The 22,908-nt window shown below is 41.7% G+C and overlaps 1 protein-coding gene across 4 annotated transcripts; it reads left to right on the top strand.

The window, feature by feature from the left end:
• SHISA5 (shisa family member 5) lies at window positions 1–22,540 on the top strand. 4 transcript variants are annotated; one of them, XM_037386832.1, is made up of 6 exons: window positions 1–121; window positions 2,295–2,463; window positions 2,848–2,922; window positions 16,312–16,427; window positions 17,493–17,708; window positions 19,309–22,540. In XM_037386832.1, the coding sequence occupies exons 1-6, from the start codon at window positions 70–72 to the stop codon at window positions 19,386–19,388; spliced, it is 708 nt and encodes a 235-aa protein (XP_037242729.1). In that variant the 5' UTR covers window positions 1–69; the 3' UTR covers window positions 19,389–22,540. The 4 variants fall into 4 exon arrangements, with proteins under 4 accessions (XP_037242729.1, XP_037242731.1, XP_037242728.1 ...); XM_037386834.1 differs by lacking the exon at window positions 1–121 and adding an exon at window positions 507–549; XM_037386831.1 differs by lacking the exon at window positions 1–121 and adding an exon at window positions 910–1,009.
• The last annotated feature ends 368 nt before the right edge of the window (window positions 22,541–22,908 follow it).

Genomic DNA, 22,908 nt, shown 5'->3' with positions numbered 1-22,908 from the left:
AGGCGCCGCCCAGGGGTGCCGGAGTCCCGGCGGGCCGCCCGCCCGCCCCGGGGGGAAGCAGCGGTGGGCATGGCGACGTGGCGGGGCGCTCTCGGTCTCCTCTGCCTGCTGCTGGCAGCCGGTGAGTGCGGGAGGCGGCTGAGGGGCAGGGGATGCCGGGGGTGGACAGCGAGGGCGTCGGCGGTCCTCAAGGAGTATTGGCGGGCTGCGGCGGCTCCTGCCGGCCTCCTCCGTGGCCGAGGCTGCTCCCCCCGGGGAGGCCCTGCCGAACCCCCAGCATGGGGGAGCCCCGGCTTTGAGCAGAGACCCCTCAGCTCAGCTCCTGCCCACGCTGGGGCTGGGGCCCGTGGTTTTGCGAGGTCCGTGGGCGCGGGCGGGAGGAACCCACAGCTGAACAGCGGCTATTTGCCGTGTGGGCGCACTAGCGAAAAGTGGAGCGGAAAGGAAATCTCGTTGTGATACGGGTGTGTTGTCCGACGGCAGCAGTGGGTGCCTCAGCACTGGCTCTGTGGACCCACCGCATGAACGCTGTCTACCGGCAAACCCAAGGTGAGACTGTTGGGGGAGAAACGTACCACAAAGCCGCTGCTGGTCGTTCTTGATGCATCCCTTTAAAAATCTTCACTTTTACGCCCCCAGCATGGAAAACTTCAGCCTTTTAGGGCAAGATAATGTAAATACTTAGGTGTTAAGTGATGATACTGCACAAGCGGCACTGCTTATATTGACTCATTTGATAACTGAGTTCATACATAGCCATCACATGCTAACATTGATAACTTGGTTTTTTTCAGCTGCCCTATGTGTAACTGTTCTGTTTAAAGGATGGAGGATGTGGGCTTCCCCAACTTTGTCATGTGATGTGAAAAAGCAGATGTGAAAAAGCAGATGTGATCATAGGACTTAGCAAGTGAAGTCTCTGAAATGGTGGAACGCTCTCGATACTGTATGCATCAGTGGCATCACATTATCTGGTGGATCAAATTCTTCACAGACATGTGCAGGGAAGGTGAATGTGATCTTTAGTGGATATGCAAGAGGACATGTAACTTGGTCAGAGTAGTGAAGGATCACAGTTTGTCTGAGGGCTACGCTAAAGCATGGTTGAAATGGTAAAGAGTTTTATCTGTAAGTACTTTGAAGGGCAAGCACCAGGAAAAGGGTTCTTTGAGGTGGCTCACAGTGATTTTTTTCAAATGGCACAGTTTAAATACTCCAGGAAGTACCCCTTACTTTTCTTCTGAAGGAATGTGATTTGTTGTCTTTGCCTCATCTTGTTTGCTTTCTCTGAGCAATTACACCTGAAGTAATTTGAGCTTCTCAGAGTGTTGTTTAGGGGCAAAATATCAGGGTATGTCTTGCTAATGTAGTATGTGATAATGTGATAGGAAGGAAAATGAGGAATAGAAACCAACTGAATGCAGCATTTATCACTGAAAACTGTAATGATGCTCTTGCTAAAGCTTTTTCTTGGGAAGCACTTTTTATTTAAGCTTTGAGAAGTATTTTTATGTGGCAGTTGGAAGCTTTTTAATGTGCTGTTCTTATGTTGCAGTCATTTAGGCTTGAGAGAGAAAACAAGCTGGTATGTTAAGGAATGCATCAACCCAGTGCAATGATGAAAAGCATGGGATATCCCCTAAGAAATCCATCCTAGTGCGTGAACATCGCCATTTCCTTACCGTTGTATCTGTACTAGTTGATGCCTGCAGTAGGAGGACAGCACTTAACTGATTTTAGTCCTAGGAATCTCTGTTCTATGACATCTCTATTTTATGCCATGGGTTAACTGGATTAGGATTTTCCATAAAGTAAACAAAGCAACAGGTAGAGACAACCAAGTCACATAGAAATCTAAACCCATGGTGAATGTGGTTGTGTTGCATCTGTTGCATCGAGTCAAATACCTAAACGGTCTTAGGGTTTGTGTGGGCTTTTTAGTGTATCTGGCTGGTCGCATTGCTCTTTGAGTCTTTACAGTAATTTAGTAGCTACTAGCAGGTGTAGTGAAGAGAGTGTCACCAGACAGAGCATCTTTAAAGTGTATTTGCATGCAGTTTAGTCCTTTTTGTGTGTGTGGACAGTCAGGAAGAGCTACTTGATGAAGATGAGATACTCTGTGTGTGGGAGTAAGTATTTGCCTTTGCTGTACTCCAAAGGAAACAACTGATTTGTAGGACCTAATGAAAAAAGTTGAAAAATTTAAATGTCAGCCTAAGTGTGGTCAGTATGAGAAAGAGACGTTCTGTGATTAATTCTTTAGTTACTAACTATTGGATTTTAACTTTTTTCAGTTTTGGGTGAGGATTGTCAGGCATATATTGATCATCGTGGCAAGGCACACCCTGCAAAATCCTGTCCCAACTTCTGCTGTGGAGATTGCGTGCATCAATACTGTTGCTCTAATGCCTTCTTAAAATTTGATGAAGAACAACAATTTCAGTGTTACCTGCTTGATGGAAGGTATGAGGCAAACCGAATATACACAGCACATTCTAATTCTATCACTGGATGACAAAAATACAGTTTGACCATTAAAAACTTACAATGGGACCTTTCAGCTCTACATCTGGCTTGATCAGGGATCTATGCTAATGCATGTTAACTTACCTGTAAAATGGGAACGTTGAGGTGGACAAATTGATGTATGCACTGGTCTGTGTTTTTTGAGCATTGCCAAATATTTTTACCCTGTTTAATTTTCCTTTGAGGATGACAAAATTAATCTCTCTTTTTATTGGATATTACCTTTCATAAACATCTGGACTTTCTTTATATAAAAAAGAATATATAATAAAATAACCTAAGTAATAAATTCAATTTTTGAGATGAATTCTCTTACTACAGGACCTCTGGCTCAAGCAACGTAAATTATATGCAGGTTTTTTCGGACCCTGATTATTACATTTCTTCTGGCCCCAGGTAAGCTCTGCAAAATCTCAGCTTTTAAAGTGATACTTACTTAGAGGTTCTTCATTGTGTTATCAGTATGTGCTGGTAGAATATGTAAACAGAAATACATCTTTGTGCGTTAGGAATGTGTTGTACTCAAACTCCATGTATGTGTCATGATACTTGAAGTAGGAGTGGGAGGAAGAGGTTAGGTCGTGACAATTGCTGTGCTTAATAGTTCATGCTGTTACTCCTGGACAGGAGGTTGTCTGTTAGCAAAGCATTAGCACACGTGTGCTTGGTAACTCTTAGGTACTGACAGCTGAAGTCCATAGCTGCTCAGTAAGAGAAGGTGCTTTTGTTTGAAGTATCTCCGTGCTTTTTAGCATCTTTTGCACTTTACTTGTTATCAGTGCGTCTTGTGCTCTTTCAACCTCGGGCAAAATGAATTCTTTTAAATCTGTGCATTGCGCTGGTGATCACAAGAGTCCTGCAGTAAAACGTTTCTACTCTTCGTGTCGTGGAAGACTACAGAGAGGACAGGGGTTAGTTCTGAGCCGGGAAGCTGTGACCGCTGTGTGTTTGCCTGGTGAACCCGGCGGGGCTGGCGGAGGGGCGGTAGTGCCGCAGGCGGCCGGCGGGAGGCGCTGCGCGCACGGCGGGGCCACGCCGCCCGCCCCGGCGGAAGGTGCGCGGGAGCCCCCGGCCGTGGCTGCGGCGCCCTTTAAGGGTCGGGGGCGGGGAGAGGGCGGGGCGCCGCGGGGCGGGGGCGGGGAGAGGGCGGGGCGCCGCGGGGCGGGGGCGGGGCCTGGCGGCAGGCGCGGGGCGAGCGGCGGCGGCGAGCATGGGGTAAGCGGGCGCGGCGGAGCGGAGCGGGGCGGGAGGGGCCTCGCCGTGCGGCTGTGGCAGGCGCGGCCGCCCGGGCCGGGTCTCCCGCCTGGCGACTCGGTAGCCTTCAGCGGGCGGAGCCGTGGCGGCGGCGCCCCCACCTCCCGGGAACGGCGTGGTGCGGCGGATGCTCGGGGCCGTGCTGGGTCTGGCGTAGCCGAGTGGAGCCGCCCGGGTTGCGCAACCTACAGCTGCATCTTTCCGCGTCCGGTGCGCGGGGCAGGCGGTCTGGCCAGGGGCACCGGTGGCCGCGCTGCCGGGCTGGTGAACGCCAGCGCATCGATGCGAGGAGCGTAAATGAATGTCTTGGATCCTTGATCCCTCTTGACCCGATAGCATTCCTCAAGGAAGGAGTCGGTGTACGCACTGCCCTGGCGGAGGGATGCCCCTCTTTGCTAGGCTGATGGAGCTGCCTTACGTATCTTCACATGCGTGGTTCGAGTACCGCAGGTGTGAGCCTCATCTTGCAGTCATCGTTCGCTCTTGTTGCATTTTTGGTAGAAAGATATGAGAAAAATCCTTCCATTTCCCACCTTTGCAGCTGCAGAGATACTGAATCTCCTGGAGTAATAAGGTTTAAATGTGAAGAATGTAGTAAATACGGGCTTTTCCATGCCAACAAGTATAGTTATTTAAAAGCATAGAAAATGAAAGAATATAGTCTTTAAAAAAAACAAACAAACAACAACCAAACAAAACAACCTCCTACACAACTGCTAAAGGAATCGTAAGCAAGGCCCGCAGTCCACGAAGGTGTGTTTGTAAATGACAGAAAACATTAAATAAACAGCAGCTAGGTTGCCTTAATTATCTTTCTTTTTAATATTTAATATTTAATATTTCACCTTGAGAAAAGGGGTGAGGTTGTTTGGTTTTTTTCCACCCCTTCATTACAACTTTGAAAAATTAGTGTTGTGCAAAGGCCTAGACTTAACATTGAGCTTACTTTCTGGTAGGCAGTTTTAATTTTAATAGAAAGAGGGTAATTATTCACAGAAATACTGCCCTTGAAAAGCCACCCGGATGTGACTCCAGAGGAAAACCACATCCCAGAACTTTCCAAACTGACTAATGACTAAGTGTCCAATTTAGGGTGTTTCAGCATTGGGAACTGAAGTGAGTAGGCCTTTCTGTGACTGCAGTCAGTGGGACACCAAGTATATCTCAGTTTCATTACAGTTTGCCCAGGTGTTTTTGTGGTGTGTGGGGTGTTGGTTTGGGTTTTTTTAACCAAGCAGTAAGCTCTGTTCTTTCTGGAATAGTAGTCCCTGGTTTGTGCCTGCAAGGTATACTCAACCTTATTGCTCCATGCCAATTTCTTTTTTAAAAGACAAGTTTTACATTGCTTCATGATGCTCGACTATGTTTATTTAATACTGTGTGGAGAGGGGGGCTGATGTCAGTTGAGATACTTCTTTGTATCTCCAGCAAGATGAGCGTAGTCCTTAAGCAGTTTATAATGGGAGGAGAGGCAGTGAAGGGCAGCTTCCTTTAGTGCCCTGTTCTTGTGAGTTGTGAATGCTGCTTTTGAGCTGCCCTTCAAAAGGAGGAGGTGATGCTTTGTTTCCTGGCATTAGAGGTCAGAAAGCATTTAGTTCCTCATTCTTGCATTGGGCTTATTCCTAGATCAAGTTACCACTCTGGCACATTGTTCAAAAATCCTGGCTTTTTAACCTAATTTTACCTCTCTGAGGGCTTGTCACAAACGGCGCATGGACTTGCCACTGGGCAGAGTGAGCTGGGGTGTCTCTTCTCCCTCCTTGGAAAACCTGCCACAATTAGTTTCTGGTTCTGTGGACAGTGCTAGGGAAGGGTCTAGCTGAGTTTTTAGTGTACTTTTGCTTCCCCCCCGGTTATTCCGTAGTCTGCTGCAGAAGTGCAAGGAAAGCACCAGGTTTTAGTAGGTTTCTGCTGCAGAAGTGCAAGGAAAGCACCAGGTTTTAGTAGGTTTCTGCTGCAGAAGTGCAAGGAAAGCACCAGGTTTTAGTAGGTTTCTGCTGCAGAAGTGCAAGGAAAGCACCAGGTTTTAGTAGGTTTCTGCTGCAGAAGTGCAAGGAAAGCACCAGGTTTTAGTAGGTTTCTTTTTATTAGTATACTTTAATGTTACTATCTTTCATTATTTAATATTGAGTATCGGGTGCTGTTGTGGCAGATGTGCAGGGCACTTTGGGCAACCCTATTAAGCATAGTTCACAGTGCAGGCAGTTCATATCCTGTAATCTTCTTTTGGATGTTTCAAAGAATAAATTACATTGCTTTAGAGTGTCTTTTTTGCTTCCCAGAGCACTGCATTTGGAAACAAATGTAAGCATTTTTGGAAAAGTATAAAGGTCAGCATTAACTCGGATTCAGTCGTTTTCCATTGTTGATCAATCCTTAAAGATCATTCGGAGCTTTTAAATCAGAGCATTGGTATAGGTTTCGTACCACTGAACATGTTAAATTTTGCTACCATTTTTCCTTGCTTGCAAGATGACCATATGCAATTTCTGCTGCTAGTGAATGCATTGTGGCAAGGATTTACTACTGGAAGGTGTTTCACTTTATCTTTTCCCCTCTTAATTTGATTACTGAATTTTCCCCTGTTCTGGGTTCAAAGATTGATCATGAGTAGTAAGGTTAATTTAGTTGTTCTTCCCCTTCCATTCTGCAGTACACAATACTATTGCTTTAAGAAACTGCACAAAAAGCACAGCACAGATTCACTGGAACAGCAGTTGTCATAATTTGCACCGGTTACATGGTTATTTAGCCTTGGTATGCCAATTTTCCAATAGTGACCCTTACTGGAAAAGGAAATTAGATGACTTGCATCCACCATTCAACTAATTGTGAAATATTTGAGTGTTTAAGGAGGTGGAGCAATTCAGAACATCTGTATCAGAGTTACAGAAGAAAATAATGTAATTGGGGCAGCTGCTATCAGTCTTTCTAAACAGGAATAAAACTTCAAATTGTCTTTGTTAATTGGATGGATTCTGTCTCTGAATTAACTTCTGCCTTGGAAGTTACAGCAGATTGTGTAACAGATACAGTAATGCTTAAGAAAAGGCTCTTCCTCCTTCCGTGATGAGAAGAGGGAGGCGGGATGACAGTCTTCCTGGAAAGCCTTGGCTGGCAGAGACAGAACAGCCTTGTTAGACTGGGATACGCTCATTTAAGTTTTGTCATGGGCTGATCAATGTGTTGTCTTGGACCTCGTTATCCTTTTCTGAAACGGGGAACATCCATGTCATTCTGCCTGCCTTTGATTGATATGCAGCATCTGCAATAGTCTGCTACATGCATAAGTTGGCAGGAAATTTCTAACTGTGGAAGATACGATTATCCTAATTTGCTGTCTCTCAATTTAGATGTTTTCAAGCTTATGTTTTCTCCACAGACAAGGTGAAAATTGCTGTGGTGCAAACTGTACTCCATTTATCTTCCTGCTCCTCCTCCTCTCCTGTCATTACCAGGGACTTCAGTTTACACTTCATGGTGTGTTTGGATGCGCCAGCATCTGCAATAGGTTGTCAATGATAAGAAAATAAATTATGAAGATTAGTCCTTGGAAAAGAACTTATAGAAAAGTAAATTTCTTTAAGCAGTCTCTTTAACAAGCAGAGATTGTCTTTTCCAGTACTGGTCCTTACTATTTTCTGTAATAAAAGAGTCAAAGTGCGTACAGAGCCTGTTCTGTGAGGCTTGCAGCCAGGCACAGGCTAATCTCAGCAAGGAATGTAAGCCTCTTGTCTAGAAACAATTGAGATTTGGATTTGAAGCTATTTCATTTTTTTCTTTGCTTTTTACTAGCCTGAAAACTAAATAGAAGCTCATACAACTTGTAACTTGCATTAAAAAGAGTGTTTGGGTTTGTGTTCACTGTGTTAGCAGTAAAGAAGCTGCTTAAAGCTGACAAAGCAGTTTTGAGTTGCCATTAATGAATTCTTAGTTGCCTGCTTCAGGCAGTAGGCTTAATGCTCGTGCAGGTTCATTTACACTGAAACCAACATGGAAGGAGAGATTGAAAAATGCTCTTCTGGCTCAAGAGACAGATGTGCATGGTTGGGTTAGCGTGCTCTTCTAACTACAGAAGGCTGTTTCATGGCAAAAAAAACCCAAGACAATCAGGCCTAAACATGCAAAGACACGGTAAGATTAATCGCTTGGATTATGTTCAGTAGTTAATTTTTCTGTGGGTGTGTACTCCATTGACTCTGCGTACTTAGGAGGGTAGAGTGTTTCCTCTCCTAACTCTGGGGCTTTGCTGTGCCTCTACACAGTGTAACTCTGGAAACAGTACATTTTTAACATACAGGTTGACTCTCTCCAGAGCTTGTCAAAGCAGCCACAGGCAGGGTAACCCTCAGAGAAGGGTCCTGTAACCCAAGAAACAGAGAATCCCTCCTTGAAAACATGGTTAAAAGACCGCGATTGTTATTTAGGTAGGATCTGTGAAAGTTTGAGCATGTGCACTCCAAAGGTAGCTCTGAACTGCCATTTCTTATACTTCTGTAAAATAGCCATAGCCTAAGGTGTAGCCAAATGTATTTGTGATAGATTGGTAGATGTATTATGGGAGGAGAAGAACAGATGTGTTGTTAGAGGAGGAGGAGAAAGTCCTTAAATTGCTTAGCCTTTTAAAACTGCAGTTGTAAGGTCTTCTGTGAAGTCAACAAATTAGTTTAATTTTTAATGGGATATTCCTCTCTGTTGACTAGCATGATCTCTGATTCTCAATTCCACTGAGAAGTAAACTTAAAAACCTCTTATCTTTTTTGTGTTGTGGAAGGCACTAGTCATGAAAGTAACTTTTGTGCTTTTTTTTTTTTTTTTTAATGGAGGTCTCATTAATGATGAATACCATTTAAAAGGAGAAGTAGTGGTTGGCCAGATGTGACCTCCGCTGAAGAGGTCTGTTCTTATTTGTGCAGTGTTAGATTTTCCTTGCTGATCCACGTTGTGCTGCATGAGTAATACTTCTGCAGGAAGGGAGGGAGGCTGAGGCGGCATGTCAGTTCACAGTAGTATAGGGTAATTAATTTACCTAATTTAAACTTTGTTCCTGCCTGAACATTGTGTTTCTAACTTTTATATGTGTGATGACATACAAGTAATGTGGATAAAGAAAAAAGTGTGTTTCTCATAACAGCTGGGTTATATTGTAAGAAAAGCTGGTGGGTGTAACCTAGTCTAAACTTCCTTGGACTGCAGTTTCAGTGTCTTTGGGAAGTCACAGACTGTGATGCAATTTGCCAGAAAAAAAAAAAAATTAAAAAAAATTTATTTAAAACTTTATAACTCTTTATCCTAGCTAGTTTCTAGTTAGTTGCTTAAATCTGCTTTCCAGAATTAGTATGGTATTGTGGCAGTGGCAAACTCATAGTATTGCACTTGTTTACGTGGGGAAAACTTTCTGTGGTACTTAATTTTTTTTTTATTAAATTTGTTCTATTAATTCAGTTAATAATTTCAGAAGAATTCCTCCCATTGCCTTTATGTTAGTCCTAAATTTTAATTAGGGTAGGAGGTTACATCCTGTATCATTGAACTGGGATCCTAATGGTAGTAGGACAGGAACTGAATCACTTTGCCGTAAATATCTGTAATGTATCTATATTTTCTTTTTTGCCAGTAAAAGCGAATTTTAAATTTATTGTCTGTAGAAGCAAATGTCTTATTGTGGTTTTATCCTGAGGGTCCAGTAGACTTGTCTGAAATTGTCTTGTGACCTGCATGAAGCTGCAGTGTTAATTCTTGTACTGTTGATGAAAGACTTTAGTCCCTCTGAATGCAGCTCTGACTTTTCCCTTTGTTATGTGTGTATTATTAAGGTACCAGTTACTTACAGAAATTATTCTCAGCTATACAAAGTGTATAATAGTAGCCCACAAAGTGTACAATAGTAGATTTCCTGGGAAGCTTTCCTGGAAAATTGTATTTTTAGTATGTGTTACGAAGGGATTTATGTACTAAATACATCTATTTACAAGTGAACTGTTTATAGACCAAGAGATGCTTATATGCATGTTCCATAATAACCTGTTGGATCTGGGCATCGGATGTCTGAGTAAAACCACAAACTGCAGGAAGTTCCCTCCCTGCTACTTTTTCATACGGGCTGTTTAAGAACTTGTGCTAAACCTGTTACGTGTTACTAGGGAAAAAAATAAATTGATAACTTAGTGTCTTTCAAAAAAGTAGTAATTAGGTTTACTTCTAGTAGGTCTTTGTGTATGAAAGTAGAGTTTATTATTTTGGGCTCAAAGTAACCCACATCAGCTTCTTATTTGAACAAATAGGAAAAGGAGGACCCATTTAGTATGTATTTAGCAAACTTCTCAAAAGACTCTTGCATTCTTATTTTCTAGAATGCTTTTGCAGTTGCAGGGCTCCTTGACTTTTGATGGCATCGCTGTTGCTTCAGTAAGCCCGAGCTGGCTCGGCTGATGCTGAGGGTGCTGGGGTGGGCTTAGCTGGCTCTGGGCGGGTGCAGGTCGGGGTTGCCCAGACAGCAGGTTAGCAGAGGTGTATCGGAGATTGTGTCAGGGGGTTCCTGCAGTGGACTTCCCTCCTTATGAGTACCCAGAAAGAACTGTGGAAATCTGTGAATAAGTTTGTGGGTTTCAGTGGCAGTTCATCGGTGTTCATGCTCTAGAGCAGTTTAGCAGTTTACGGTTAGTGATGACTTGAGCTGCTACTGCACTGGCGGGTTAGCCAAAATGAGATGAAACCATTTTCATCACTTTAAGGAACTGTATGCGGGCAAGACCCTTGTGAAAGACACTCAACTGTTAACTTGAGTTAGCTTTTTGTCTGAAAGATCAACGCAGACATCAGTTCTGGTCCACACCTTGCTGTATTGTGTAGCTTAGAAAATCACTTAGACGTTACTCAAACCTGCCGGTGTGATGAAACTATCAACATTTCATAACTTTGAAACTGTGCTATTTAAGCTGCCTGTTGGGCACCACAGGAGTCACTGGGTCCTTGCTCAGACACTTGTAGAGATCTTGTGTCAGAGAGGTGGGCGCTGGGTGAGATGGCTGGAGCAGGCTGTGGCTGGCACCAGCAATTAGCCTGATTGCACCTGGACTGTGAGGCTTTACTCTATGGTGTATGTTTTGATTATCCCCATGTGCTGAAGCTCCTGTGGTCCGAAACCCAGCTGTGCTAAAATAGTCAGTCTATCAAGTGTTAAAGTCATCCTGATGTTTTCCTGTGAGCATTAACCTCGCAGGAGTTTGCTTTCTGTGTAATAGTAAATGGAGGGGTTTTTGAGTCGCTGGCAAAGTGGTTCTCGTGGTTTGAATCTTTGTGCTAAAGCATCAAACTGAGGAAGCATGTTGTTGGTAATGTTGTAAAAAACTATACCTCTGAAAGACTTTTGGGAAGTCATGTTCCTTTTTCTTTAAAAAAAGAAAAGTTTTTCCTTTATTTTCCTACTACGCTTTAGAGGCAGTATGCGGCACTGTATGGCTGTGACTACAGTGTTGGACTTCAGAAAGCATCTCAGTCTGGTGGCTTGTTTGGTCATGCTCTGTACCCGAGTCAGGGCAAGTCTGAACATTTACCATTCTGTCATGTTTCTGGGAACTCTGGAGTAGTAGAGAATATGTGTATACTCAATTTATTTAGACTTTTAGGAACAACCTAAATTATCTTAAGATTTTCCAGACCACCCTGTGTTACAACCATAACTCAGTATTTGTAAATGCTTGTTTTTAAAAGCAGCTGTGCTTTTGAAAAGGACCCTGCCAACATATTTCTTGAATCATGGAACAAATCTTGGAATAGATTAAAACTTGCGAAATAAATAGGCTGCTTAAACTAATTTTGCAGAACTAGGTGGTCTCGTTGTGGTTCATTTGGATGTTTTTTAATTTTAAAGACAAGATTTTTGCAGTGTGTCCCATTGCCATAAATGCATGGATATGTAAAAACTTTCTTTACAGCCTGGGTTATGAAATGTTGCCAACTTAAGTGATTCAAAGTATTATGGAGGTTTAAAAACATGTTGCTGGAACTGAAACTTGGATATTTTAAAAGGCCTTGAATACACTCAAAGCATTTTACTTTCTTTTTTTCCACTTGATGGTGTTTTAAGTTGGAGATCTCAGATATAAACAACTGCCTTGAGAATTAAATTCTACAAATAGTACTGTTTAGATCCCTGTTTTGATTCTCACATTTTAGTGTGTCCATTGTGTCTCATTCAGTACCAAAAGGGGTAAAACAGGCACTAATCGCCTAGCTCCCTTTATGTGAACTGGTACGTATTTTGAATAATTAGACGGCTTTAAAGGTGAGTCTGCTAAGGTATGCTCGTTACACATACAATTTAGGGCTTTCCAAAGGAGAGAGAATTAGGGTAGAAGTGGAATAGGGCAAGGAAGGAGAGAGGTGGTGGTAGGGTAGTGCAGGGAGTTGTCTCTTCATACTTTCCCCATGGATTTTATGAGAAGTTGCAGATCATTGTTCCTGCAGTAAAACTGCTGTTAGGTTTGACTTTGTTTTCTATTAAATTACTGGCAGAGTTTAGCTTTTATGTGAAGAGAAAGAAGCAGGAAATGGCAGTGAATGAGCTCAAGCTGTTTATAACAGTGTGTGCTTTATTTAAAGACTATGGTATATGTAATGTGGGAATCTGGAAACCAGTGTTGAAACTGTGATGCCAGCAGAGCATTCTGGTCTGGTGCAGTGGCCACCCTGATCTCTGCCCTCTGAAGTTTGTTTACAGAATGCGGGGGGTAAGGTGTGTTTTTTGGCTTGAGTTTTGGTGTTTGGTGGTTTTTTTGGGTTTTTTTTTCCCCCTTGGTTAACCATTCAGGGGAAGAATCTTAAGTTACAAACCCTATTCTGGTCTTTCATTTATGTATAATGCTAACAGTTGGTAATTACATTGCTATTTAATGTGAATATATTTTTTTCCAAATCCTTTCAGAGTCTTTTTAGACAAACTGATCAAGTGAAAGCAATTAAATGAAGCAATAGTTGGGGTATAAGTTTTCTGGAGTTAACGCACTGCAAGAGCGTCTTTATATGGTATCTGGAATATTTTGTCTCCTGAAGCTTAGATGGTTCACAAAGTATGCTGAGCACCATTCCAGCCTTGTTTGAGTAACATCTGTTCATGGTAGACTTCCTGCAGTTTTTTCAGTAGTTGTACTAGTGGGATATTACTGCACGTTCAAAACTGCTCAGGGCAGTACTCCTTGGGCAGTGAAAGGACAGGCATTATCATGATAGTAAGGTAGTGCTTGAGCATTCAGATATTCCAAAAGAGTATTGCTAGTTTTGATTATCAATAACAATAGTTAGGAAAAAAAATATTTTTTAAGAGCTCCAGTACTGAAAGCTGGTGTTGATGCTGCAAGTTGTAAGTTCGTAGCACTGGTTTGTTTTCTGTAAATGTCACGCTACTTCTGCTGTTTCAAGACACTAGTCTGCGTGAGCCCAAGCACTGGCAGGAAAGTTATCCTTCTGCTGTGAAGTAGGTGATAAAAATGCCTACAGTAATCCGGTTGCGTACACTCCTTAGAAATCTCCAGGAAGAACTAACTCATGTCTGTTATTTCAGTTACTGGACTCTTAAGGCTTGTAATTTTGGTCTGTAGTAATCACACAGTATTTCAGCAGGTAGAACTGAATCACAGTGTTTACACACGCAGAGAACCTCACCTTAAAGTGGGTATACCTGGCACACCTGTACTTTAAATATGTGTATTTAGCTCTTTAAAACATGTATGCAAAATGTCATCATGCTGTGGTTGTGTCATTTTAGCAAACACGCAGACAAATGCTGAAAATGTGCAGGGTGTCTCTGACAACTTGGTGAAAATAAGGATATGGTGGGGTTTTTCCCCTGAGCTTTGCTTTTGTCGCTTTCCTCATTAGAGGTAGTAACTATGCAATGAGATACATGCTTCAGTGAGCAGAAAACTCCTATCAAAAATAAGCAAATGCAGCCCATGCTTCAATCTGACCAATGTTTTATCTGTTGGTGGCCAGCTTGGCTGCAGATGGGCTTGTGCTGTTTTCTCTCTTGTCGTATCAGAACTGAATTTGGTCGTGAAAGATAAGGGCTCTCTGCCAGTTTCCTGCTGTGCAGGTTTGTTTATGAGTAGATGTTTCTCCACTTTGTCTGTTTTCTCCATTTCCTAGGTTTCTTTGACTTTCCCCCGCACCCCCTAGCTTTTGCTAAGGAGGTTCACTGTGGAAGTGAAGAATTTTAGTTGTCTGTCAGGCCTAATCTCTTTTCTTGACACAAGAATGTCTTACCATAGTTCACTAGCAAAAATGTCGTTGGGTTGGTGGGTTTTTTTCCCATTCTTTACTGGGGAAAAAGCCCAAGGAAGAACCTAGAAGACTCTTCTCTTTGTTGTCTTTGCTAATATTGCTTGGTAATGATTGACTGCAGTGGAAATGTTCCCATTTCTGCATGAAAAAAAGCTCTCTCACTAGGGAAGTTAACAAGAGCAAGGAAAATGCTATTGGCACTCCACAAGTAGCAGTAATTGTAGTTAAGGTTTGTTGTCAGGTGTCCATAGTTGGTCACAGGCATTCATGCTGTTTCTCGTGAACATTGCAATCAAGGTGGCGAAGTCTGGTGTATGTATCCACTGTGCACAATTATCTTTTTCTTCTCCAGTGTATATATGAATTTATGTAATGAGCACTTAGTAAGCACCCTGTATAATTCATCTAAATTCCATAGGTCAGTCTTAAATCTAATCCATTTCTGCATACGCATGTATTCAGCCTGTGTTTTCAAAGTAATCTGATTTATGTTTGTTGTTGGCCTCGCGGACAGGAGGCAGCCTGTGTTTCAGGATGTGGCGTCATTGTGCATGTTTTACCTCCACCCACTTGAAATTGCATTTGTGTCTTCCTTTTTATACCAGGCTTGAAAGAAATGGGATTTTTGGATGGAGATGAGCAGGCTGTGAACTTACTGTGCTGAAATGAAATTAATGCTTGTGAGGATGGAGGAAGCGCTTAAAAGCAGCATGCTTAGGAATGCCTTTACACGGGCAAGTCAGCATATGAAAAATGTTACCTTAAGGTGCAAATAAACGTAACAAAGCATTCATGTGTCTTCAAGTTTTGCAGCTGTGTTGCAGTCAGCATTTTGCCGCCCTGGCAGTGTTTCTGACATGGTTTCTGTGACTTCAGGGGGCTGCAGCTGTTCCTGCTTCCTGTTTTACATGAAAATGCTTAGGTGCAGTCACTATAGGCAATCCACAATATTAGAGTTAGTACTTGAGGAGTAAATCTGTAGCGTTACGCTTAATACTTCACAAAATCAGCGCACAACTTAAATGCAGTTAGATAAAATCGTTGCTCAGATTCCTGAAAGAGATTTGATCCAGGCTTTTTCTTCTAGCTGTTGCAGAAGCAGAATAAAACTGATGGAAACTCTCTTAAGGGGAAAAAATGCATTTCAAATTGAACCTGTTTCATTTATCAGTGCTTCAGTGCCACCTCACTGAGGCTTAAGTTGCTCTAGAAGACTGAGGTGAAGCCTTCCAAATTTGGACTAGGGATAGAGCACTTTACATTTTCTTAGTGATTTAACCTTCCTGTGTGGTTGATACTCAAAAACATTTTCATATTCGATGGCTGTTTGGTAGCCAAGCAAAAAGTGCTGGAGGTTCTAGAGATGTGTCACTTTGTTTAGAGCTGTTAACAGGAAACTGAGCAGGAAAAAACTAGGGAGTTCTGTAGCCAAGATCTCTAGGAAGAAGCAAAAACAGGATGGATATAAAACCAGCTCTCCACTTGTTATTTTAGAGCTTCTTGTTCATTAAAACTGACTTCCTCTAATTGTTCCCCAAACTGATGCATGGTGCATTTTTTTAAGAAATAAAATTGCTGGAGACTGGCTTCTATGGAACAAGTGCTTTAGTGATTTCAAGACAGTAGGAAACAGATCATGTGAATTAACACTAAAAAGGCAATTGTCACTTGGTGTGTAATGCTTTACAGTGATACTTTTTCTTCCCTTTGTGGTAAACAGAACTTAAAACCCATCAGCTTTGGAAGCTTTACGTCTGCCTCCATCATTTGTTGCTCATCACAGAGGTTACAGAGGTTAAAGCTGGTGTAATTTTTGGCTTTCCTGTACTAGGTTTTGGTGGTTCGGGCAGTGTTTCTGTCTCCCACAATGTAGCATAACATACTTGCTGTTGCAGTGAAGTTGTCAGAATTTCAAGTCTTCCAAACCGTGCAAAACGTGGCTTCTGAAACAACTGTTCACAAATGCCGAGGAACCTGCCAAGAATCTGCAGCATGGAGAGGTGTGCTCAGTACAGAGGTTGCCGCAGGATGGGGCCTGGGAGGCCTTACGAGTGTGCGAAGAACTTGCTGTCACCCCCAAAGTCTGGGGTCCCTCGTTTTGGCTTGCCTGTCTGCGTGTTCAGAGCAGTCAAGTACTGCTTGGAAAATTCAGTTATCAAACTTGTGTAGCAATGTGTTTGCTACAAAGATGGAAGAGGAATAAATTTGTGTGAAAGACTCTTACTACTTCTGGTGGTATCTTTCTTGCAGTTTTGGAACCCTTATTGCGATTGGAGTTGCTGTTTGTGGAGTGATTGTAGTTACTATTATTCTGTGCCTCACCTGTTCGTGTTGCTGTTTGTATAAAGCATGTCGAAAACCACGGCGTAAGTACCTGTATATTTATTTTCTTTTTCATGTCTTTGAATGAGACCTTCCCCCTCTGCCCTTCCCCCCCCCCCCCCCAGAAGATTGTGTTCCTATGAAAGGTGAAAATAACCTTGCCTTACCTCTCTGCTGCAGAAGTTGAAATACCTTAACATTAAAAATAAGCATTTAAGCTGGTTCAGGATGTGAAGTTGCAGAGCGATATTTTGGAATATTTTCTAAGCATTTAGAAGTTCCCTTTCCCCACCCCAATGTGGGGAGTTTGAGGGGTGTGTTTTCTTCTTTGAGGTAAGCAGGGAATAGGATTAAATTTTAAATTTTTCTTAGTCTCTTAAACATATACCTGAAAAATACGCCAAAGGCCCAGGACTGCAACAGTGCAATCTTGAGCGAAGTCTAGAATTGTAGCATAAAGTGGAAGAAGATCTCAAAGAAATTACTGCAGTTCATTAGAAAGTGTTAGTGCTCCCTTATTTCTATAAGAGATCGAACCAATGATCCACCATCAGCTCCTACGAAAATGAATGACATAATGTGGATTTTTCTTTTCTGACTTATTTGAAGAAAGATGTACTAACACATGTATGTATTAGTGTATAGACAATGTACAAAAGGAGACTCATTTGGGCAGTCGTGGTAGGAAGCTCCTTGCCTAAGAAAGGAGATCTTTATCACCTTAATCTTTAAAAAGCAAGTAACATTTAAAAATATGCAGTTTTTCCAGTCTTACACTAAATGATAGGTGACTTGGCTGCAGGGTTGAGTTCCTGGGTTTTGAGGAGTCAGAGAAAAAAATTCTTTGCTCTTTGTGTTGAAGAACAAGGAGATAAGTTGGCTGCTGTCCCAGTACATGAAGGCTCACGTTACTACTGAGATCAGTGGAAGGGTATTTAGAGGCATACATTTAGTTCTAAATCTTTTGTGGAGCTTCAAAAGGAAATTACTCAGATTTTGAAGTGAGAAATTGATCTTAAGAGACAATGTTTTTTACATTAGTGTTGTTGGCTGCCCCAGGTGATCTAGAACCACCCAGCACTAACCGTGTTTCTTTTGCTTGTTTGTAGCTGTTGTGACCACCACTTCCACGACAGTGGTTCAGGCTCCCTACCCCCAACAACAGGGAGTGCCACCCAGCTACCCAGTAGCCCCGTATCAAGGATATCAGCCTGTGGCTATCCAGCCGCAGCCAGGAATGCCGGTAGCACCGTACCCTACGCAGTATCCTCCCCCTTATCCCATGCAGCCATCAGGACCCCCAGCTTATCATGAAACAGTGGCAGGTAAGGCGGCGCTGAGTGTTTCTTCGTCTCTTAAATAGCCAGATACAGTTGCTTTGGAGCCAGTCTTGTATTATTTACATTTAACGTTTTCTATGACTATATGTACATGTAAACTAATTCTGTAAAACACTAGTTATGCTGTAATAGACCCTTGCTGAAATCTCCCCATCACCATTTCTGTGTTAAGCGTTGCAAGAGGAGGTGTAGCTGGAACTGTATCGGCAAAGTTTGGTGGTATGTGGGTCTGTCAGTGGATCCAGTAGAATGTTTTACTAAATCAACTGAAATTTCGTATTAAAATCAAAGTCTGATTAACATACATATCGTAGTTGGGTCTTTCTACATACCCTTTCTATTCTGATATTTGCTATATGTTTCAATCTATACACCGATGACATTTTCTAGTAGTTCATCACCGTACTTAGAGAATACCAAGTCTCTGATCAACTTCAGACAAGTTTGTGGATGACTAGCAGTTAGAATTAGCAGAATCTTTTTTTCTTCTGCTTTCCTTCTTTCACAGCATTGTTTTCATGCCACTTTACTATAAACTCTGAAGAAGTTTACAACAGTAAAACCCTGTGGGTTTTATGGGATTACCCCAAACTGCTTTGGCTTCATCTGTATCATGTGAGGGAGCCAATAACCTAGTCATCGTGCTTCTCTTACTCTCTGTGTTTCTGAAACTGTTGCTGCTTTGTTAGTTCTTAGAGTACTTTTTTTCTGGGAAAATCTTGAAGCACTTTCCATGTTGCCAGCTGAGAATGCCTCAAAATGGGAGCGCTTTCCTGTATTTCTCTTGTCTATTAACCAAGGGGCAGTCTCTTAATTAGGTCACATGCAAGTGAGAGAATACCTGCTCTGTCACACAGGAGGCAAACCCACTTGCCTTACAAGATCAGCAAAGATAACCACACTTAACGGTTCTGGGATCCGATCAGGTGCTGTGTTATTTGAACTAACTTGTGCCATTTGACAGACCTGAAAATGAGTATGCCGCTTGAGAGCAGCTTGTCTCAGAGTACTGAAAAATAAGGATATCTTCTGAGTGGTATATATCCAGTATATAAGTCAAACTCCTTAATACATTCAGTAGCAGCAGGATACTTTTTTCCCTTTAATTTTTTAACTAACTCTGTGACACTTGCCAGGAAAGCGTTTTCCCTGAAGGAATCCTAAGATGCTTTCTCTAAACCTTTTTCTTTTGTCTAGCAGTTTGTTTTCACTTCTTGGCATACTATCAGGTATATTCTGTTCTTGGTGCATTTCTGACTTCCACTGCCTTTTTGGACCAGATCTGTTCCTTTTTTTTGGACTGTGTTCTCCCCTGAAGGCTAACCATGTGCTTGTGGCTGCCATAATGCAGATGTACACTTAAACATAAAAAATAAAGAACAATCCACAAGAACAAAGGTTTTTGTTATCTTAGTTTTGAAATGTGGATGGCTTTATGTGTTAGCACAAACTGTTCACAAAACCGATTAAGATGCTAGGTAAGTCGAACCTCTTAACTGTGTGCTCAGAACAGAAGTTGCCATTATACATGTAAAATTCTCAGTGTAAATTTCACAAATCTTTTTTCTGTGTTTTGCTTTCGCAGCTGGTGCTGGAGCACCTTACCCAATCAGCCAGCCCCCTTACAACCCTGCCTATGTGGATCCTCAGAAGCCCACCTATTGAAAAGATCTTCTACTATGCTTCCGCATACAAAACTTTTTAAAGTATAATTTGTGCTGTTTGCACCGTGCAACTGTAGTATATTTTTCTGGAAGACAGCAATCTTTTTGTCTAAGTAAAGTGAAAGTTAATTCAGTATCTTTTTTAAATGCTTTTGAGTACGAGGAAGGAGTATTTTTCTTGTGTAAGTTGTTAATTTATACCTCAAGCAAATACAAAAGGAGATTTTGTTCTATATACAATGAGAAAAGCGTGAAGGAGTACTTCAGAAATAAGAACCACAATAACATTTGCTGTGCAATAATTTTGAAAGGAATGGGTTAACGTGAGCATTATCAAACATCCAAAGCTGTGGCAATCTTTTGCACAGTATTAAAACATAAAAACTTAATCTCTGAGAAACTACCTGATACATGTTATGTATGTTCTGCCTGTTCTGAAGCTACTATTGTTAGGTAAACTACAATATAATACATTTCATTTGCCATTCAAAAGGGAATTTTCCTTTTTTAAAACACATTTGCCTTCAGTAAGGGATAGCAAACTATGTTTAGTTGTCTTCGGACTAGTTGCATTTCTCTGTGCTAAATAACATGAGTTGATAATTTCCTTTTCTTTCCCATTTTTAAGGCTGAAAAATGGTGCCTTCATGGGGTGTTTTCTCAGGCCATTTTACTTTATAGCTAGAAATTAACAACAAAATCAAACTCTCTGCCACTTAGTAGAACAAGCAGATCAAAAGCTGAAAAGCTGAGAATTCTTCATAAAGATTATTGGACAAGTATTTGTTGTCCAAGTGTTATTGGACAAACTTAATAAAACGTGTTGTTGATGACTTTGGAAGAAAAATTAGCACCTTGCTCATATGCAAAGCAGAAGTCCCTGCCAGTGTTCAGTCCTGCCTCATCATCATAGGGGAGGAATTTATTTTACAGGAGAGATGGGATGTCAGAAATAGGTTGGGATTTTTAAATGCTTAGGGTTTGGCACTGTTTGTCTCTAGTGGGAACTGTAGACGGCAGGAACCTAGGAATGATGGATCTTTATAAACTCAGTCTGCATTTGAATAATAATATTCAGGGGGGGATAAGAAATCCCAGCCCAACACACAGTAGATATTAAACCTCACTTTTGTCTTCAACATTCCCATAAAGCTGAGCAGAGAATGAGAAGTCAGGGAAAGGAAGAGTGCTAGGATTTGATCACAGGGAGGTAATGCATTTTCAAGAAGGTAGTGCTCGCTGTCATGAAATATCTTGAGACATCCTCATGACTGTTAACAGTGTTTGCAGGGCTTTTGGTTCTGTAAGCTTGTACTGATCAGCCATGATCTTTTAAGCGTCCTCTACAATTCTGTCTTTTCTAACATCAAAATACAATTTGTTATGCCTCAGCAGAGCTCTCTAGTCTGTTGTATGTGTCACTGTGGCATAGTTAGTGAAATAATTATGACATATCTCATACCCTTGTTCTACTTTTTTTAGGGAGGCCTTTAAGCCATTTGTCTTGTGGTTCTGCATTTGGGGTATATTGCTGTTTGCAAAACATTGGTGGTGGCATTGTTTTACCTCACGATGGATGGAAACTGCTGCTGTCAAAGGCAGTCTTTTTTTTTTTTTTTTTTCCTGATTTTTAAAGTCTGTTTCAGGGTTATTCCGATTCTTTTTTCAAGAAAGTCTTCAGGGCATTTCAGCAGAAACTTGTAGAAAGTTTTTAGCATTGGGATTCAACAACCTGTGGCCCTCTGGTACACCTCGAGAATGCTGAAGTTAATGCATGAAAAGGGGCCAAGGGGCACTGACAGGCCGTGCGTACCCTGTGGCTGTGTGTTCCTCCTCTTTCCTGCCTTGTAAACGGAGAAACTGGGCAATGCTTCATTATACTGGTAGGAGTTACGTGACAACAAACAAAAATGCACAGTGTCTCCTGTATGGAGGATGAAGTGTTTCCCCAGAAACCTGGAAATTTTATGCATGGAAGGGCAGTGAAGAACTGCAGAGTAATTCCCTTGCTATATATAGATCCTACCCCTGTGTGTGTGTTCATGTGGAAGGAGGACTGTTGCAGCACCTGTATTAGCCGTCTGCCGGGATGGAGTCTGGCCAGTGCGATGCAGCCAGCGAGCCCAGCTGCCGTGCAGCACTCGGAGCACAGGTACAGTGTTCTAGTGTTGGGCTTCGTGAGGCTGTTACTCTGCACTGCTTTTCCTTTTCTCCATCTTACGTGACAAAGCATGCAGTTCGTGGCAGTGTTGGTAGGGTTATGTTTTGGTTATGAGAGGAAAATCTGCAATTTCGTGAGAAGCTGGCTCGGTCATCTGCCATCATCCCTAAGGAAAAGATAGTAGGAAAGTAAAGGGGCAACAATAACAGGTCCCAAAATCTGAAGTTTTGGTGTAGATGTTGTACAGACCAAATAAATTGTCCTGAATACCACTGTATGTGGAGTGTTGGGAGGAGATAAGGGATGGGGTTAAGGAGCCTGAAAATTTACACCTTTCCTTCAGTGAATGTATGCTAATGATAACTATATGGAAGTGAAGAGATGAATCGTTAATATACAAGGAACTACTTCAGTAGTAGTAGTACTACTTCAGTTACAAAACTCACTGAAAGAAGAGAAAGTGTTCCACTTCATAACTGGAGCACTTAATCAGATTTTTTTCCTTAGTGTATTAATCATCGTTCACAGTAAGGCATAGGACCAGATTTTATTTGGTTGTTGCCACGCAACTGGTTGAAACTTGTTTTCATGTAGTTAAGAGAATGGGATGGTTATAGAAAAGATGGAGAAGTTGACCCATAAACTTTTAGTTTAAGCACTGCTGATGTGTCAGTCCAAGTAGGTGTTGCCTTCATAACAAACTAGTTATCCACAGTGCCGTAGGGGAGAGGGAATGGAATTAAAATTTTAAACATTGAAAGAGTATTTGTTAATTTTTTTTTAATTCTGGAGGTGCTTTTGTTTTAGAAATGTTCTGTGAAATTAAATACAGTAGAATGTTCTGTTGTGCTGAATTGACTAGATAATCATTGTTGATTTTATTACATACTCTAACCTAGCTTTGTATGTTGTTTGTAGTTTAAACGTAAGTATTGAAAAGAAATGGCACAAACTCTATGCACCTTTGTAATAAATGCAGTGTTTGAAGTATATGCTACCAGTCTTGTTTTCTGAGCCTCAATCTGACTGTTATTTAGGAGTGTAACTGCAAAGCTGCATTTTCCATCATGGTGTTTGACATGGTGTTCCTAAGTGTACTTTAAGTCACTTTGTATCGTGACTATCACTTTTGGTAGTGGAGACTGAAGCCTAATCAAAATTATAGGTCACAACATAAAGCAAGGACAATATAAGCTCCTGAATGCTGTTCTGACAGTATGCTTCAAAGCCAGTCTTAAAGGATTGCTTCTAAAGCCTTGTCTGGCCTACGGAGTAAGTTAAATGTATGAAGTTTGAATGTATTAGCTAATAACTCCCAAGACATTTGAGAAATCTAGTGTAGACAAGATGGTAGACTTCA

Source organism: Falco rusticolus, chromosome 4, assembly GCF_015220075.1.
Source record: "Falco rusticolus isolate bFalRus1 chromosome 4, bFalRus1.pri, whole genome shotgun sequence".
NCBI classification, from domain to species: Eukaryota; Metazoa; Chordata; class Aves; order Falconiformes; family Falconidae; genus Falco; species Falco rusticolus.
Note: the sequence above shows the minus strand (reverse complement) of the source record. Positions and strands in the feature narration are given on the sequence as shown.